General features: G+C 47.1%; 1 protein-coding gene across 2 annotated transcripts in view; it reads left to right on the forward strand.

Moving 5' to 3' along the window:
* Positions 1-14686, forward strand: part of dock3 (dedicator of cytokinesis 3) — a 427692-nt gene that overhangs the window by 112114 nt on the left and 300892 nt on the right. For both annotated transcript variants that reach the window (XM_042324863.1, XM_042324864.1), the window contains exon 2: positions 11647-11730. In XM_042324863.1, the coding sequence (XP_042180797.1) occupies positions 11647-11730 (84 nt within the window). The remainder of the gene's footprint in view (positions 1-11646; positions 11731-14686) is intronic.

Genomic DNA, 14686 nt, shown 5'->3' on the forward strand with positions numbered 1-14686 from the left:
TGAAACTTCTGTATGTGTAATGTTTACTGTTAATTTTTGTTGTTTTTCACTTTATATATTCACTTTGTATGTTGTCTACCTCACTTGCTTTGGCAATGTTAACACATGTTTCCCATGCCAATAAAGCCCTTGAATTGAATTGAATTGAATTGAGAGAGAGAGAGAGAGAGAGAGAGAGAGAGAGAGAGAGAGAGAGAGAGAGAGAGAGAGGGGAGGAGTGTGGTGGGGGTACCAGACAGGGGGAGACAGGCCAGGGAGAGAGGGGGAGTGTGGTGGGGATACCTGTACCAGACAGGGACAGGGGAGACAGGCCAGGGAGAGAGGGGGAGAGTGTGGGGGTACGGGGATACCTGTACCAGACAGCGGGAGACAGGACCGGGAGAGAGGGGGAGTGTGGTGGGGGTACCTGTACCAGACAGGGGGAGACAGGACCGGGAGAGAGGGGGAGTGTGGTGGGGGTACCTGTACCAGACAGGGGGAGACAGGCCAGGGCAGACGGTTAACAGAGAGGGGGAGTGTGGCGGGGATACCTGTACCAGACAGGGGGAGACAGGCCAGGGCAGACGGTTAACAGAGAGGGGAGTGTGGCGGGGATACCTGTACCAGACAGGGGGAGACAGGCCAGGGAGAGAGGGGGAGTGTGGCGGGGATACCTGTACCAGACAGCGGGAGACAGGACCGGGAGAGAGGGGGAGTGTGGTGGGGGTACCTGTACCAGACAGGGGAGACAGGACCGGGAGAGAGGGGGAGTGTGGTGGGGGACAGGGGGAGACACCTGTACCAGACAGGGGGAGACAGGCCAGGGCAGACAGTTAACCAGGGCAGACAGTTAAGAGAGGGGGAGTGTGGCGGGGATACCTGTACCAGACAGGGGGAGACAGGCCAGGGCAGACAGTTAACAGAGAGGGGGAGTGTGGCGGGGATACCTGTACCAGACAGGGGGAGACAGGCCAGGGCAGACAGTTAACAGAGAGGGGGGAGTGTGGCGGGGATACCTGTACCAGACAGGGGAAGACAGGCCAGGGCAGACAGTTAACAGATCTGCAGGTGGAATCCAAGCTGCAGTGGAGCAGGCAATGGGGAGTAGGTGTCACAGTCACTTGGGAGAAGCTTTTTTGGAGAGACAGATTCCTTGTATAAAATCACAGCTAGCTAGCTAACGTAGCTATCAAGTTTCTGTCAACCGGGTTTTTTTTCTATGTGAAAAAGGAGGTCTTTAGCTAGCCATATCTCTTCAGTTTCAGTGAATGGTCTTTTACGACGTATGAGCAAAGTTGTCCTGTGGCTGTTGTATTTTGTAGATTGTGAGGAGAATATCTTCTGATGCGATCAAAGCAACACCATTGTTTCTTATTGAGGTAATTTAATTTACAATTGAAGTGGTCCTGGCTGCATATCAGTTCAAAGTAGACATGACTCCAGAGGATACTGTATTGTAATGACCTCTGAACAGAGGGAGGGGCTTCAAAGGCCTCTGCATTCGGGTTGGAGGAGGCTGTGAAACTCCCCCGCCATTGTTGGGCTCAAGGGCTTTGACACCTCAGTGCTAATTGAAGTTGCAGCCAAATCTGTTCTGTCCTAGTAAGCTTGGTCGCCTTAACTTAGCATTCAGTCCTTATAAAGTAAAATATATCATGTTTATGTATTTTTCTTCTTGCCTTTAAAAGTATCTTCAGACTAAACATTATTCAACCAGTTCCAGGTTGGATGGTGTTTACAGGTTTCTGTTGTGCTTCATTTTCTGGTTGTTGGTTTGCCAGAGCATTAGCTGTATAGTCCTTGGAAATAAGAATCTTTGGCAGTAGGAATCCTTCCAGGTAATTTTGTCCAAAATCAGGTTGTAGGTTTGGAGTTTTGATTTGGAGTGAAGGTTATGTTGTGGAGGGTAGTATCCTGTATATGTCCTGGTGATATAGTGGAGGTTATGTTGTAGAGGGTAGTATCCTGTATATGTCCTGGTGACATAGTGGAGGGTAGTATCCTGTATATGTCCTGGTGACATAGTGAAGGGTAGTATCCTGTATATGTCCTGGTGACATAGTGAAGGTTATGTTGTAGATGGTAGTATCCTGTATATGTCCTGGTGACATAGTGAAGGTTGTGTTGTGAGATGGTAGTATCCTGTATATGTCCTGGTGACATAGTGAAGGTTGTGTTGTGAGATGAAGTAGTATCCAGTATATGTCCTGGTGACATAGTGAAGGTTGTGTCCTGTGGAGGGTAGTATCCTGTTTATGTCCTGGTGACATAGTGGAGGGTAGTATCCTGTTTATATCCTGGTGACATAGTGGAGGGTAGTATCCTGTTTATATCCTGGTGACATAGTGGAGGGTAGTATCCTGTATATGTCCTGGTGACATAGTGAAGGTGTTGTAGTATCCTGTATATGTCCTGGTGACATAGTGGAGGGTAGTATCCAGTATATGTCCTGGTGACATAGTGGAGGGTAGTATCCTGTATATGTCCTGGTGACATAGTGGAGGGTAGTATCCAGTATATGTCCTGGTGACATAGTGGAGGGTAGTATCCAGTATATGTCCTGGTGACATAGTGGAGGGTAGTATCCTGTATATGTCCTGGTGACATAGTGAAGGTTGTGTTGTAGATGGTAGTATCCTGTATATGTCCTGGTGACATAGTGAAGGTTGTGTTGTGGAGGGTAGTATCCAGTATATGTCCTGGTGACATAGTGGAGGTTATGTTGTAGAGGGTAGTATCCTGTATATGTCCTGGTGACATAGTGGAGGGTAGTATCCTGTATATGTCCTGGTGACATAGTGAAGGTTATGTTGTAGAGGGTAGCATCCTGTATATGTCCTGGTGACATAGTGAAGGTTATATTGTAGAGGGTAGCATCCTGTATATGTCCTGGTGACATAGTGAAGGTTATGTTGTAGAGGGTACCATCCTGTATATGTCCTGGTGACATAGTGAAGGTTATGTTGTGGAGGGTAGCATCCTGTATATGTGTCACGGAACTAGGAGTCGTGGGTGAGGAGTCAGGCGTAGAGAGCAGAGGTTTAAGGAAAACCATATTTATTCTGGTGATAAATAGTCATGCCAAAACAACAGGCAAATACATGTCCTTAAGTAATGATGGACTGTCATTTCTCTTTGCTTATTTGAGCTCTTCTTGCCATAATATGGACTTGGACTTTTACCAAATAGGGCTATCTTCTGTATACCACCCCTACCTTGTCACAACACAACTGATTGGCTCAAACGCATTTAAGAAGGAAAGAAATTCCACAAATACATTTTTAGCAAGGCACACCTGTCAATTGAAATGTATTCCAGGTGACTACCTCATGAAGCTGGTTGAGAGAATGCCATCATCGTGAAAAGCTGTCATCAAGGCAAAGGGTGGCTACTTTGAAAAATCTCTAACTTAAAATACATTTTGATTTGTTTAAAGCTTTTGTTGGTTACTACATGATTCCATATGTGTTATTTCATAGTGTTGATGTCTTCACTGTTATTCTACAATGTAGAAAATAGTTGGAATAAAGAAAAACCCTTGAATGAGTAGGTGTGTCCAAACGTTTGACTGCTACTGTATGTCCTGACGTTATTAAACATTCATAGTTAAACCCACCCGTAGCACGTTCAGTTATACAAATACAAGGCAGTTTACATCACAGGCCTACGGTATGAATGGGCTGATAGTCAGTATTTTTTGAATCACCTTGTTGTTCGGTATGTACCAGATATACTGCCATCTAGTGTTCAAGATTCACAATGGACTTTATATTTATATATATATTTTTTTTTTATCATGATGTAAAAAAACATGACGTACTGAGAATATGTAAATTCTGCCTTTGAATAAAATCAGAGAGAACTGAAAATATTATTAGCATTGACAGAAGAACTGCTACCCACAGTAGAGTATTTGTACCCATATTGATTCCTATTGTTTTTGTGATTGTGTAATTCTCCCAAGGGTTTAGGATGAAATACATCATGTTTAGAGTTCTTTAAAGGGGCAGTCCACATTTTTGTACATATAAATCAATGATATAATAAGCCTACTCATTTATTCTTGACGAATTCAACTTATAAATGCCTCATGAGTTTAGTTCAACCTGCCGTACCGTACCCCATCAGAACCCGAAATGGTACATAAGCCTGTTTTATTCAAATGTCTGTAAATATTGTAAATGTAAAAAAACAACGTATAGCCGCAAAATATGCTTCAAACGATAATTTTGATGTCACTTGTCTCTCTCTCTCTCTCTCTCTCTTTCTCTGTCTCTCTCCGTCTCTAGTGCTCTCTCTTTAAAACATAAATATATGTATCTACCTCCCCCTTGAATGTTGTTGATTCAGTTTTAATGCCGTGCTGCCTGTCTCAACCAAAGCAATATTATCGTATATATACCATAGTGTCTACACACCTCACTTAGGTTATTTCGATGTAATGTATTTTCCTAGTAATGAACCAACACACGGAATGTCCATGTGTTGAATTATTCACAGATTGTAGACTGTAGTGTCCAATCAAATCGGATGTTATTGGTCACATACATATATTTAGCAGATGTTATTGGTCACATACATATATTTAGCAGATGTTATTGGTCACATACATATATTTAGCAGATGTTATTGGTCACATACATATATTTAGCAGATGTTATTGGTCACATACATATATTTAGCAGATGTTATTGGTCACATACATATATTTAGCAGATGTTATTGGTCACATACATATATTTAGCAGATGTTATTGGTCACATACATATATTTAGCAGATGTTATTGGTCACATACATATATTTAGCAGATGTTATTGGTCACATACATATATTTAGCAGATGTTATTGGTCACATACATATATTTAGCAGATGTTATTGGTCACATACATATATTTAGCAGATGTTATTGGTCACATACATATATTTAGCAGATGTTATTGGTCACATACATATATTTAGCAGATGTTATTGGTCACATACATATATTTAGCAGATGTTATTGGTCACATACATATATTTAGCAGATGTTATTGGTCACATACATATATTTAGCAGATGTTATTGGTCACATACATATATTTAGCAGATGTTATTGGTCACATACATATATTTAGCAGATGTTATTGGTCACATACATATATTTAGCAGATGTTATTGGTCACATACATATATTTAGCAGATGTTATTGGTCACATACATATATTTAGCAGATGTTATTGGTCACATACATATATTTAGCAGATGTTATTGGTCACATACATATATTTAGCAGATGTTATTGCGGGTGTAGTGAAATGATTGTGTTCCTAGTTCCTACAGTGCAGTAGTATCTAACAATTTACAACAATACACACAAGTGGTTTCTGACTAAAATACAGTAGAATAGAAGTATAGTAAATAGTACAGTATAGTACAGTATGTACATATGAGATGAGTAAAGCAGGATGTGAACATTATTACAGTGACTAGTGTTCCATTTAAAGTGACCAGTGATTTCCTGTCAGGTAAGGTCGATGTGATGTGATCAGTGGTCATTGTAAATGTTTACAGCAGTGTTTCCTCACAACAACATGACATATTAACCCAAAGCTTTTGAAGTAGAAGTGCAAATTGCATCATGTAGTCAGGCTTGGTAAATCAGAACACTAAATGCCCCCACAAACGGCTCTCTGTCTGACGTCTCAACAGGAGAACACAGATGGCAGATGCAGATGATACGTTTGGATTCTTTCTATGCTGTTAATCCTGTGTGTGTGGCATTGGGAGTGTGGTATTGGGAGTGTGGTATTGGGAGTGTGGTAATGGGAGTGTGGCATTGGGAGTGTGGTATTGGGAGTGTGGCATTGGGAGTGTGGCATTGGGAGTGTGGTATGTGGCATTGGGAGTGTGGAGTGTGGCATTGGGAGTGTGGCATTGGGAGTGTGGTATTGGGCATTGGGAGTGTGGCATTGGGAGTGTGGTATTGGGATTGGGAGTGTGGCATTGTGGATTGGGAGTGTGGCATTGGGAGTGTGGCATTGGGAGTGGGAGTGGGCATTGGGAGTGTGGCATTGGGAGTGTGGCATTGGGAGTGTGGCATTGGGAGTGTGGTATTGGGAGTGTGGCATTGGGAGTGTGGTATTGGGAGTGTGGCATTGGGAGTGTGGCATTGGGAGTGTGGCATTGGGAGTGTGGCATTGGGGTGTGGGAGTGTGGTATTGGGAGTGTGGTATTGGGAGTGTGGTATTGGGAGTGTGGTATTGGGAGTGTGGTATTGGGAGTGTGGTATTGGGAGTGTGGTATTGGGAGTGTGGTATTGGGAGTGTGGTATTGGGAGTGTGGTATTGGGAGTGTGGTATTGGGAGTGTGGCATTGGGAGTATGGTATTGGGAGTGTGGTATCGGGAGTGTGGTATACGGAGTGTGGCATTGGGAGTGTGGCATTGGGAGTGTGGTATTGGGAGTGTGGCATTGGGAGTGTGGTATACGGAGTGTGGCATTGGGAGTGTGGCATTGGGAGTATGGTATTGGGAGTGTGGCATTGGGAGTGTGGTATACGGAGTGTGGCATTGGGAGTGTGGCATTGGGAGTGTGGTATTGGGAGTGTGGCATACGGAGTGTGGTATTGGAAGAGTGTGGTATTGGGAGTGTGGCATTGGGAGTGTGGTATTGGGAGTGTGGTATTGGGAGTGTGGCATTGGGAGTGTGGTATTGGGAGTGTGGTATACGGAGTGTGGCATTGGGAGTGTGGTATTGGGAGTGTGGCATTGGGAGTGTGGCATTGGGAGTGTGGCATTGGGAGTGTGGCATTGGGAGTGTGGCATTGGGGGTGTGGCATTGGGGGTGTGGCATTGGGGGTGTGGCATTGGGAGTGTGGCATTGGGAGTGTGGCATTGGGAGTGTGGCATTGGGAGTGTGGCATTGGGAGTGTGGTATTGGATGTGTGGTATTGGTAGTGGGGAGTGTGGTATACGGAGTGTGGTATTGGGAGTGTGGTATTGGGAGTGTGGTATTGGGAGTGTGGTATTGGGAGTGTGGTATTGGGAGTGTGGCATTGGGAGTGTGGCATTGGGAGTGTGGGATTGGGAGTGTGGTGGTGTGGTATTGGGAGTGTGGTATTGGGAGTGTGGTATTGGGAGTGTGGCATTGGGAGTGTGGTATACGGAGTGTGGTATACGGAGTGTGGTATACGGAGTGTGGTATTGGGAGTGTGGTATTGGGAGTGTGGTATTGGGAGTGTGGCATTGGGAGTGTGGCATTGGGAGTGTGGTATTGGGAGTGTGTCGTGTGTTTTTTTGACTGATGCTGAATATGGATGTCGAGATACACCGACTATACAAAACATTAAGAACACTGACACCGACCAGGTGAATCCAGGTGACAACTATGATCCCTTATTGATGTCACTTTTTTATTCCACTTCCGTCAGTGTAGATGAAGGGGAGAAGACGGGTTAAAGAAGGATTTTTAAACAATATTGAGAATAGACATGAGACATGGATTGTGTATGTGTGCCATTCAGAGGGTTGATGGGTAAGAAATATAGGTTATGGTAGCAGGTGCCAGGCGTTTGTGACAAGAACTGAAACGCCGCTGGGTTTCTCACGCTCAACAGTTTCCTGTGTGTATCAAGAATGGTCCACCACCCAAAGGACATTCAGCCAACTTGACACTGTGGGAAGCATCTGAGTCAACATGGGCCAGCATCCCTGTGGAACGCTTTCGACACCTTGTAGAGTCCATGTCCTGATGAACTGAGGCTGTTCTGAGGACAAAAGGGGACAACTCAATACTAGGAAGGTGATCCTGATGTTTGGTATACACTCAGCGTATGTCACAGTTCAAGATGTCTGCTATTGGTTAAATAGACCCTCGTTGTTAGATGATGCATGCACCTGGATGTCAGCTTGTGTGTGTGTGTGTGTGTGTGTGTGTGTGTCTGTGTGTGTCTGTGTGTGTCTGTGTGGGTGTGTCTGTGTCTGTGTGTCTGTGTGTGTGTGTGTGTGTGTGTGTGTGTGTGTGTGTGTGTGTGTGTGTGTGTGTGTGTGTGTGTGTGTGTGTCTGTGTGTATGTCTGTGGTGTGTGTCTGTGTGTATGTCTGTGGTGTGTGTGTGTGTGTGTGTGTCTGTGTGTGTGTGTCTGTGTGTATGTGTGTGTGTGTGTGTGTGTCTGTGTGTGTGTGTGTGTGTGTGTGTATGTCTGTGGTGTGTGTGTGTGTGTGTGTGTGTCTGTGTCTGTGTGGGTGTGTCTGTGTGTATGTCTGTGGTGTGTGTGTGTGTGTCTGTGTGTGTGTCTGTGTGTGTGTGTGTGTGTGTGTGTGTGTGTGTGTGTGTGTGTGTGTGTGTGTGTGTGTGTGTGTGTGTGTGTGTCTGTGTGTGTGTGTCTGTGTATGTGTGTGTGTGTGTCTGTGTCTGTATGTGTGTCTGTGTGTATGTCTGTGTGTGTGTGTGTGTGTGTCTGTGTCTGTGTGGGTGTGTCTGTGTGTATGTCTGTGGTGTGTGTGTCTGTGTGTATGTGTGTGTGTGTGTGTGTGTGTGTGTGTGTGTGTGTGTGTGTGTGTGAGCGGCTAGCTATACAGGTGTAATAGTACAGACCTATATGTCGGTGATGTCCTGACTGGTGGAATGCAGGGTGTCAGTAGGAGGAGCCAGGAGCCAGACTCTAATCTCTGTTCTTCATTCTGTATTCTGCTTCAGAAGCATGTTGCTTAGTAACACCACAAACATTCTGCATCCAGAACAGAAAGAACAGCCAGGGACAGAACTCTTGTTTTAATGGTTCCATGTGATGACTCCGCACAACACTGGCAACAACAACACAAGCCCAACACACACGACTCACGACTCAAATGTTTTTATTATTCCCTTTGATCTGGTTTATCTGGCAACAATCCTCTCTGTATTCCGTGGGATCTAGAAAAATGCTTCTTAATGGAACACAACACGATACTAACACTTTGCAGTTGCGCTAATAGACTGCCATTACATAAACAAAGCTCTTCAGCTATTCTATATTCTAATGGATTCCATCCATTCCTGCCTATGGTTTGCCTATGTCTGTATCTCAGTCTGCCTACTAATCTGGTCCTATAATATACTAGAATCATCATTAGAGGACAGGGCATGCCCACTTCCCAGTAGTGGGTTTAGCTTGATGCAGGCAGCCATGGAATCACTAATCTGGAGAGAGAGAGGATGCAGGCCAGGGGGTGAGAGAGAGAAAGAGAGGGGGGAGAGAGAGAGGATGCAGGCCAGGGGTGAGAGAGAGAGAGAAGATGCAGGCCAGGGGGTGTGAGAGAGAGAATGCAGGCCAGGGGGTGAGAGAGAGAAAGAGAGAGGGAGGGGTGAGAGAGAGAGGGATGCAGGCCAGGGGGTGAGAGAGAAAGAGAGAGGGGGGTGAGAGAGAGAGGATGCAGGCCAGGGGTGAGAGAGAGAGAAAGAGAGAGGTGGGGGTGAGAGAGAGAGAGGATGCAGTCCAGGGGGTGAGAGAGAGAAAGAGAGAGGGGAGGGAAGATTGAGAGGGAGGATGCAGGCCAGGGGGTGAGAGAGAGAGGATGCAGGCCAGGGGGTGAGAGAGATAAATATAGAGGGGGTGAGAGAGAGAGATGCAGGCCAGGGGGTGAGAGAGGGGGTGAGAGAGAGAGGATACAGGCCAGGGGTGAGAGAGAGAGAGAGAGGGGGGGGAACAGAGAGAGAGAGGATGCAGGCCAGGGGGAGAGAGAGAGAAAGAGAGAGGGAGGGGTGAGAGAGAGAAAGAGGGGGGTGAGAGAGAGAAAGAGAGAGATAGAGGGAGAGAGAGAGAGAGAGTAGAGTAGGATAAAGAGCGAGAAAGAGAGAGAGAGAGACAGAGAGAGAGAGAGAGAGAGAGAGAGAGAAAGAAAGGGAGAGAGGTCAGAGAACAGAGAACAGAGAAAGAGGCCACCACCAGCCCCAGCCTGTTCCTGTCAGTGGGGCTGATAGAGAGACTATGTCAGTGACAGTGATGTTGTTCTGGGTTACAGTAGAATGTGACAGGACCTCCATAGTAGAACTACTGCTGCTTTGTCTCTGGAGCTGGAAGATGAGATAACAAAACCATCGAGCGACTCACATGCCATACCAATACACAGAGAGCCACCAAACCTCTACACTTGCTCTATGAATAGGGTTTCTCTTCCCCAGGGTTACAGTGTGAATAGGATGAAGGGTTTCTCTACCCCAGGGTTACTGTGTGAATAGGGTTTCTCTGCCCCAGGGTTACTGTGTGAATAGGGTGAAGGGTTTCTCTACCCCAGGGTTACTGTGTGAATAGGGTGAAGGGTTTCTCTACCCCAGGGTTACTGTGTGAATAGGGTGAAGGGTTTCTCTACCCCAGGGTTACTGTGTGAATAGGGTGAAGGGTTTCTCTACCCCAGGGTTACTGTGTGAATAGGATGAAGGGTTTCTCTACCCCAGGGTTACTGTGTGAATAGGATGAAGGGTGTCTCTGCCCCAGGCTTACAGTGTGAATAGGATGAAGGGAGTCTCTGCCCCAGGGTTACAGTGTGAATATGATGAAGGGTTTTCTGCCCTAGGGTTACAGTGTGAATAGGGTGAAGGGTTTCTCTCTCCCAGGGTTACTGTGTGAATAGGATGAAGGGTTTCTCTGCCCCAGGGTTACTGTGTGAATAGGGTTTCTCTGCCCCAGGGTTACAGTGTGAATAGGGTTCCTCTGCCCCAGGGTTACAGTGTGAATAGGGTGTCTTTGCCCCAGGGTTACAGTGTGAATAGGATGAAGGGTGTCTCTGCCCCAGGGTTACAGTGTGAATAGGATGAAGGGTTTCTCTGCCCCAGGGTTAATGTGTGAATAGGATGAAGGGTTTCTCTGCCCCAGGGTTACTGTGTGAATAGGATGAAGGGTTTCTCTGCCCCAAGGTTACAGTGTGAATAGGATGAAGGGTTTCTCTGCCCCAGGGTTACTGTGTGAATAGGATGAAGGGTTTCTCTGCCCCAGGGTTACTGTGTGAATAGGATGAAGGGTTTCTCTGCCCCAGGGTTACTGTGTGAATAGGATGAAGGGTTTCTCTGCCCCAGGGTTAATGTGCGAATAGGATGAAGGGTTTCTCTGCCCCAGGGTTACTGTGTGAATAGGATGAAGGGTTTCTCTGCCCCAGGGTTACTGTGTGAATAGGATGAAGGGTTTCTCTGCCCCAAGGTTACAGTGTGAATAGGATGAAGGGTTTCTCTGCCCCAGGGTTACTGTGTGAATAGGATGAAGGGTTTCTCTGCCCCAGGGTTACTGTGTGAATAGGATGAAGGGTTTCTCTGCCCCAGGGTTACTGTGTGAATAGGATGAAGGGTTTCTCTGCCCCATTTAATTCTTCCTTCGCTGGTACCTGGATGAAGGGTTTCTCTGCCCCAGGGTTACTGTGTGAATAGGATGAAGGGTTTCTCTGCCCCAAGGTTACAGTGTGAATAGGATGAAGGGTTTCTCTGCCCCAGGGTTACAGTGTGATATATCATTGTAATGTGATACAAAACGAGGCAACAGTGTGCTTTAGGACCATGTGGCTCCTCCGAGCGGTCTGGTAGGCTGTTTGGAGTGTTTATCCGACTGGATAATTTAAAAAAATGTAACAATTTTGTACCTCTACCATTTAATTCTTCCTTCGCTGGTACCTGTTTGTCATCTGAAAACTCATCCCTTCTTCTCTCTCTTCTTTCCCTCAGTGATCTGCACGTTTCGAGCGATCGTGACGCAGGGTCTGTCTCTGGAGATAGGAGAGACAATTCAGATACTGGAGAAATGTGAAGGTAAGTTAGTTCCACAGCATTTAATAGACAGTACTGTACTCTGGTGTTCACATACCCAGCCTGCGCTGCAACACTCTCATGTTCTCCTGTTCTCTGGAGGTTTAGTAGTCGTTGTTGCACAAGCCCTTCTCTGACAAGCTATATCCCCGATAGACAGTTCAGATATTGAAGAAACAATCTGCTTCCATAGCCTCCCTGACTCCATAGCCTCCCTGACTCCATATCCTCCCTGACTCCATAGCCTCCCTGACTCCATACTCCTCCCTGACTCCATAGCCTCCCTGACTCCATATCCTCCCTGACTCCATAGCCTCCCTGACTCCATAGCCTCCCTGACTCCATAGACTCCTCCCATGACTCCACTCCATAGCCTCCCTGACTGACTCCACTCCATCCTCCCTGACTCCATAGCCTCCCTGACTCCATAGCCTCCCTGACTCCATAGCCTCCCTGACTCCATATCCTCCCTGACTCCATAGCCTCCCTGACTCCATAGCCTCCCTGACTCCATAGCCTCCCCTCCCTGACTCCATAGTCTCCTGACTCCATAGTCTCCTTGACTCCATAGTCTCCCTGACTCCATAGCTTCCCTGGCTCGATAGCCTCCCTGACTCCATAGCCTCCCTGACTCCATATCCTCCCTGACTCCATATCCTCCCTGACTCCATAGTCTCCCTGACTCCATAGCCTCCCTGACTCCATAGTCTCCTTGACTCCATAGTCTCCCTGACTCCATAGCCTCCTCCATTGGTATTCGTAAGAAGCAGGCAAAGCCAGTAGACAGGTGAGACGGTTGTGTCTGTAGCTGTGACTCTGGATGTGAGACGGCTGTGTCTGTAGCTGTGACTCTGGTTGTGAGATGGCTGTGTCTGTAGCTGTGACTCTGGTTGTGAGACTGATGTGTCTGTAGCTGTGACTCTGGATGTGAGACGGCTGTGTCTGTAGCTGCGACTCTGGATGTGACACGGCTGTGCCTGTAGCTGTGACTCTGGATGTGAGACTGATGTGTCTGTAGCTGTGACTCTGGATGTGAGACGGCTGTGTCTGTAGCTGTGACTCTGGATGTGAGACGGCTGTGTCTGTAGCTGTGACTCTGGATGTGACACGGCTGTGTCTGTAGCTGTGACTCTGGATGTGAGACTGATGTGTCTGTAGCTGTGACTCTGGATGTGAGACGGCTGTGTCTGTAGCTGTGACTCTGGATGTGAGACGGCTGTGTCTGTCGCTGTGACTCTGGTTGTGAGACGGCTGTGTCTGTAGCTGTGACTCTGGATGTGAGACGGCTGTGTCTGTAGCTGTGACTCTAGTTGTGAGACGGCTGTGTCTGTAGCTGTGACTCTGGATGTGAACTGAACCTGCGTTGGCCAGCTGATAATGAGTCAGATGGTGTGACATTAGACACTGCTCACTGGGCCTCTTGTTGTGTATCGATCAGGATGGGAGGTCGGCAAGGAGCGACACACACACACACACACACACACACACACACGCACACACACACTTATCTGCTCTATCTCTCCAGGGAAATCTACTCTGTCTATTCCATTAACCCTAAGGCTTGGTCAGATCACACACAGCTCTGTTGACGGGATGGAATGGGAGGGGGATGTGGTTTCTATGTTTCAGAGCAATAAGAGACTTCTCATAGGAGAACCCAGTCCCAGAGAACCTAGAGGATCAAATGAAATATACGATAGTGTGTATCGAAGGGCTCAAAGCCTGGCCAGTGGTCAGCAGTAGTAGTAGTTTGTATTTGTATTCATTATGGATCCCCATTAGGATGCCCATTAGCTGCTGCCCATTAGCTGCTGCCCATTAGCTGCTGCCCATTAGCTGCAGGATGCCCATTAGCTGCTGCCCATTAGCTGCTGCCCATTAGCTGCTGCCCATTAGCTGCTGCCCATTAGCTGCTGCCCATTAGCTGCTGCCCATTAGCTGCTGCCCATTAGCTGCAGGATGCCCATTAGCTGCTGCCCATTAGCTGCTGCCCATTAGCTGCTTACCCATTAGCTGCTGCCCATTAGCTGCTGCCCATTAGCTGCTGCCCATTAGCTGCTGCCCATTAGCTGCTGCCCATTAGCTGCTGCCCATTAGCTGCTGCCCATTAGCTGCTGCCCATTAGCTGCTGCCCATTAGCTGCTGCCCATTAGCTGCTGCCCATTAGCTGCTGCCCATTAGCTGCTGCCCATTAGCTGCTGCCCATTAGCTGCTGCCCCCATTAGCTGCTGCCCATTAGCTGCTGCCCATTAGCTGCTGCCGAAGCAGTTATACGATTTGTAAAACATTACAATACTTTCAAAACAGACTCCACAACACACTAAGTGTGTGCCCTCAGGCCCCTACTCTACTACCACATGTCTACAACACACTAAGTGTGTGCCCTCAGACCCCTACTCCACTACCACATGTCTACAACACACTAAGTGTGTGCCCTCAGGCCCCTACTCCACTACCACATGTCTACAACACACTAAGTGTGTGCCCTCAGACCCCTACCACATGTCTACTAAGTGTGTGCCCTCACCCCTATCTACTACCACATGTCTACAACACACTAAGTGTGTGCCCTCAGGCCCCTACTCTACTACCACTACCACATGTCTACAACACACTAAGTGTGTGCCCTCAGGCCCCTACTCTACTACCACATGTCTACAACACACTAAGTGTGTGCCCTCAGGCCCCTACTCCACTACCACATGTCTACAACACACTAAGTGTGTGCCCTCAGGCCCCTACTCTACTACCACATGTCTACAACACACTAAGTGTGTGCCCTCAGACCCCTACTCTACTACCACATGTCTACAACACACTAAGTGTGTGCCCTCAGACCCCTACTCTACTACCACATGTCTACAACACACTAAGTGTGTGCCCTCAGGCCCCTACTCTACTACCACATGTCTACAACACACTAAGTGTGTGCCCTCAGACCCCTACTCCACTACCACAT

The sequence above is a fragment of the Oncorhynchus tshawytscha genome, linkage group LG07, assembly GCF_018296145.1.
Source record: "Oncorhynchus tshawytscha isolate Ot180627B linkage group LG07, Otsh_v2.0, whole genome shotgun sequence".
Classification (NCBI taxonomy): Eukaryota; Metazoa; Chordata; class Actinopteri; order Salmoniformes; family Salmonidae; genus Oncorhynchus; species Oncorhynchus tshawytscha.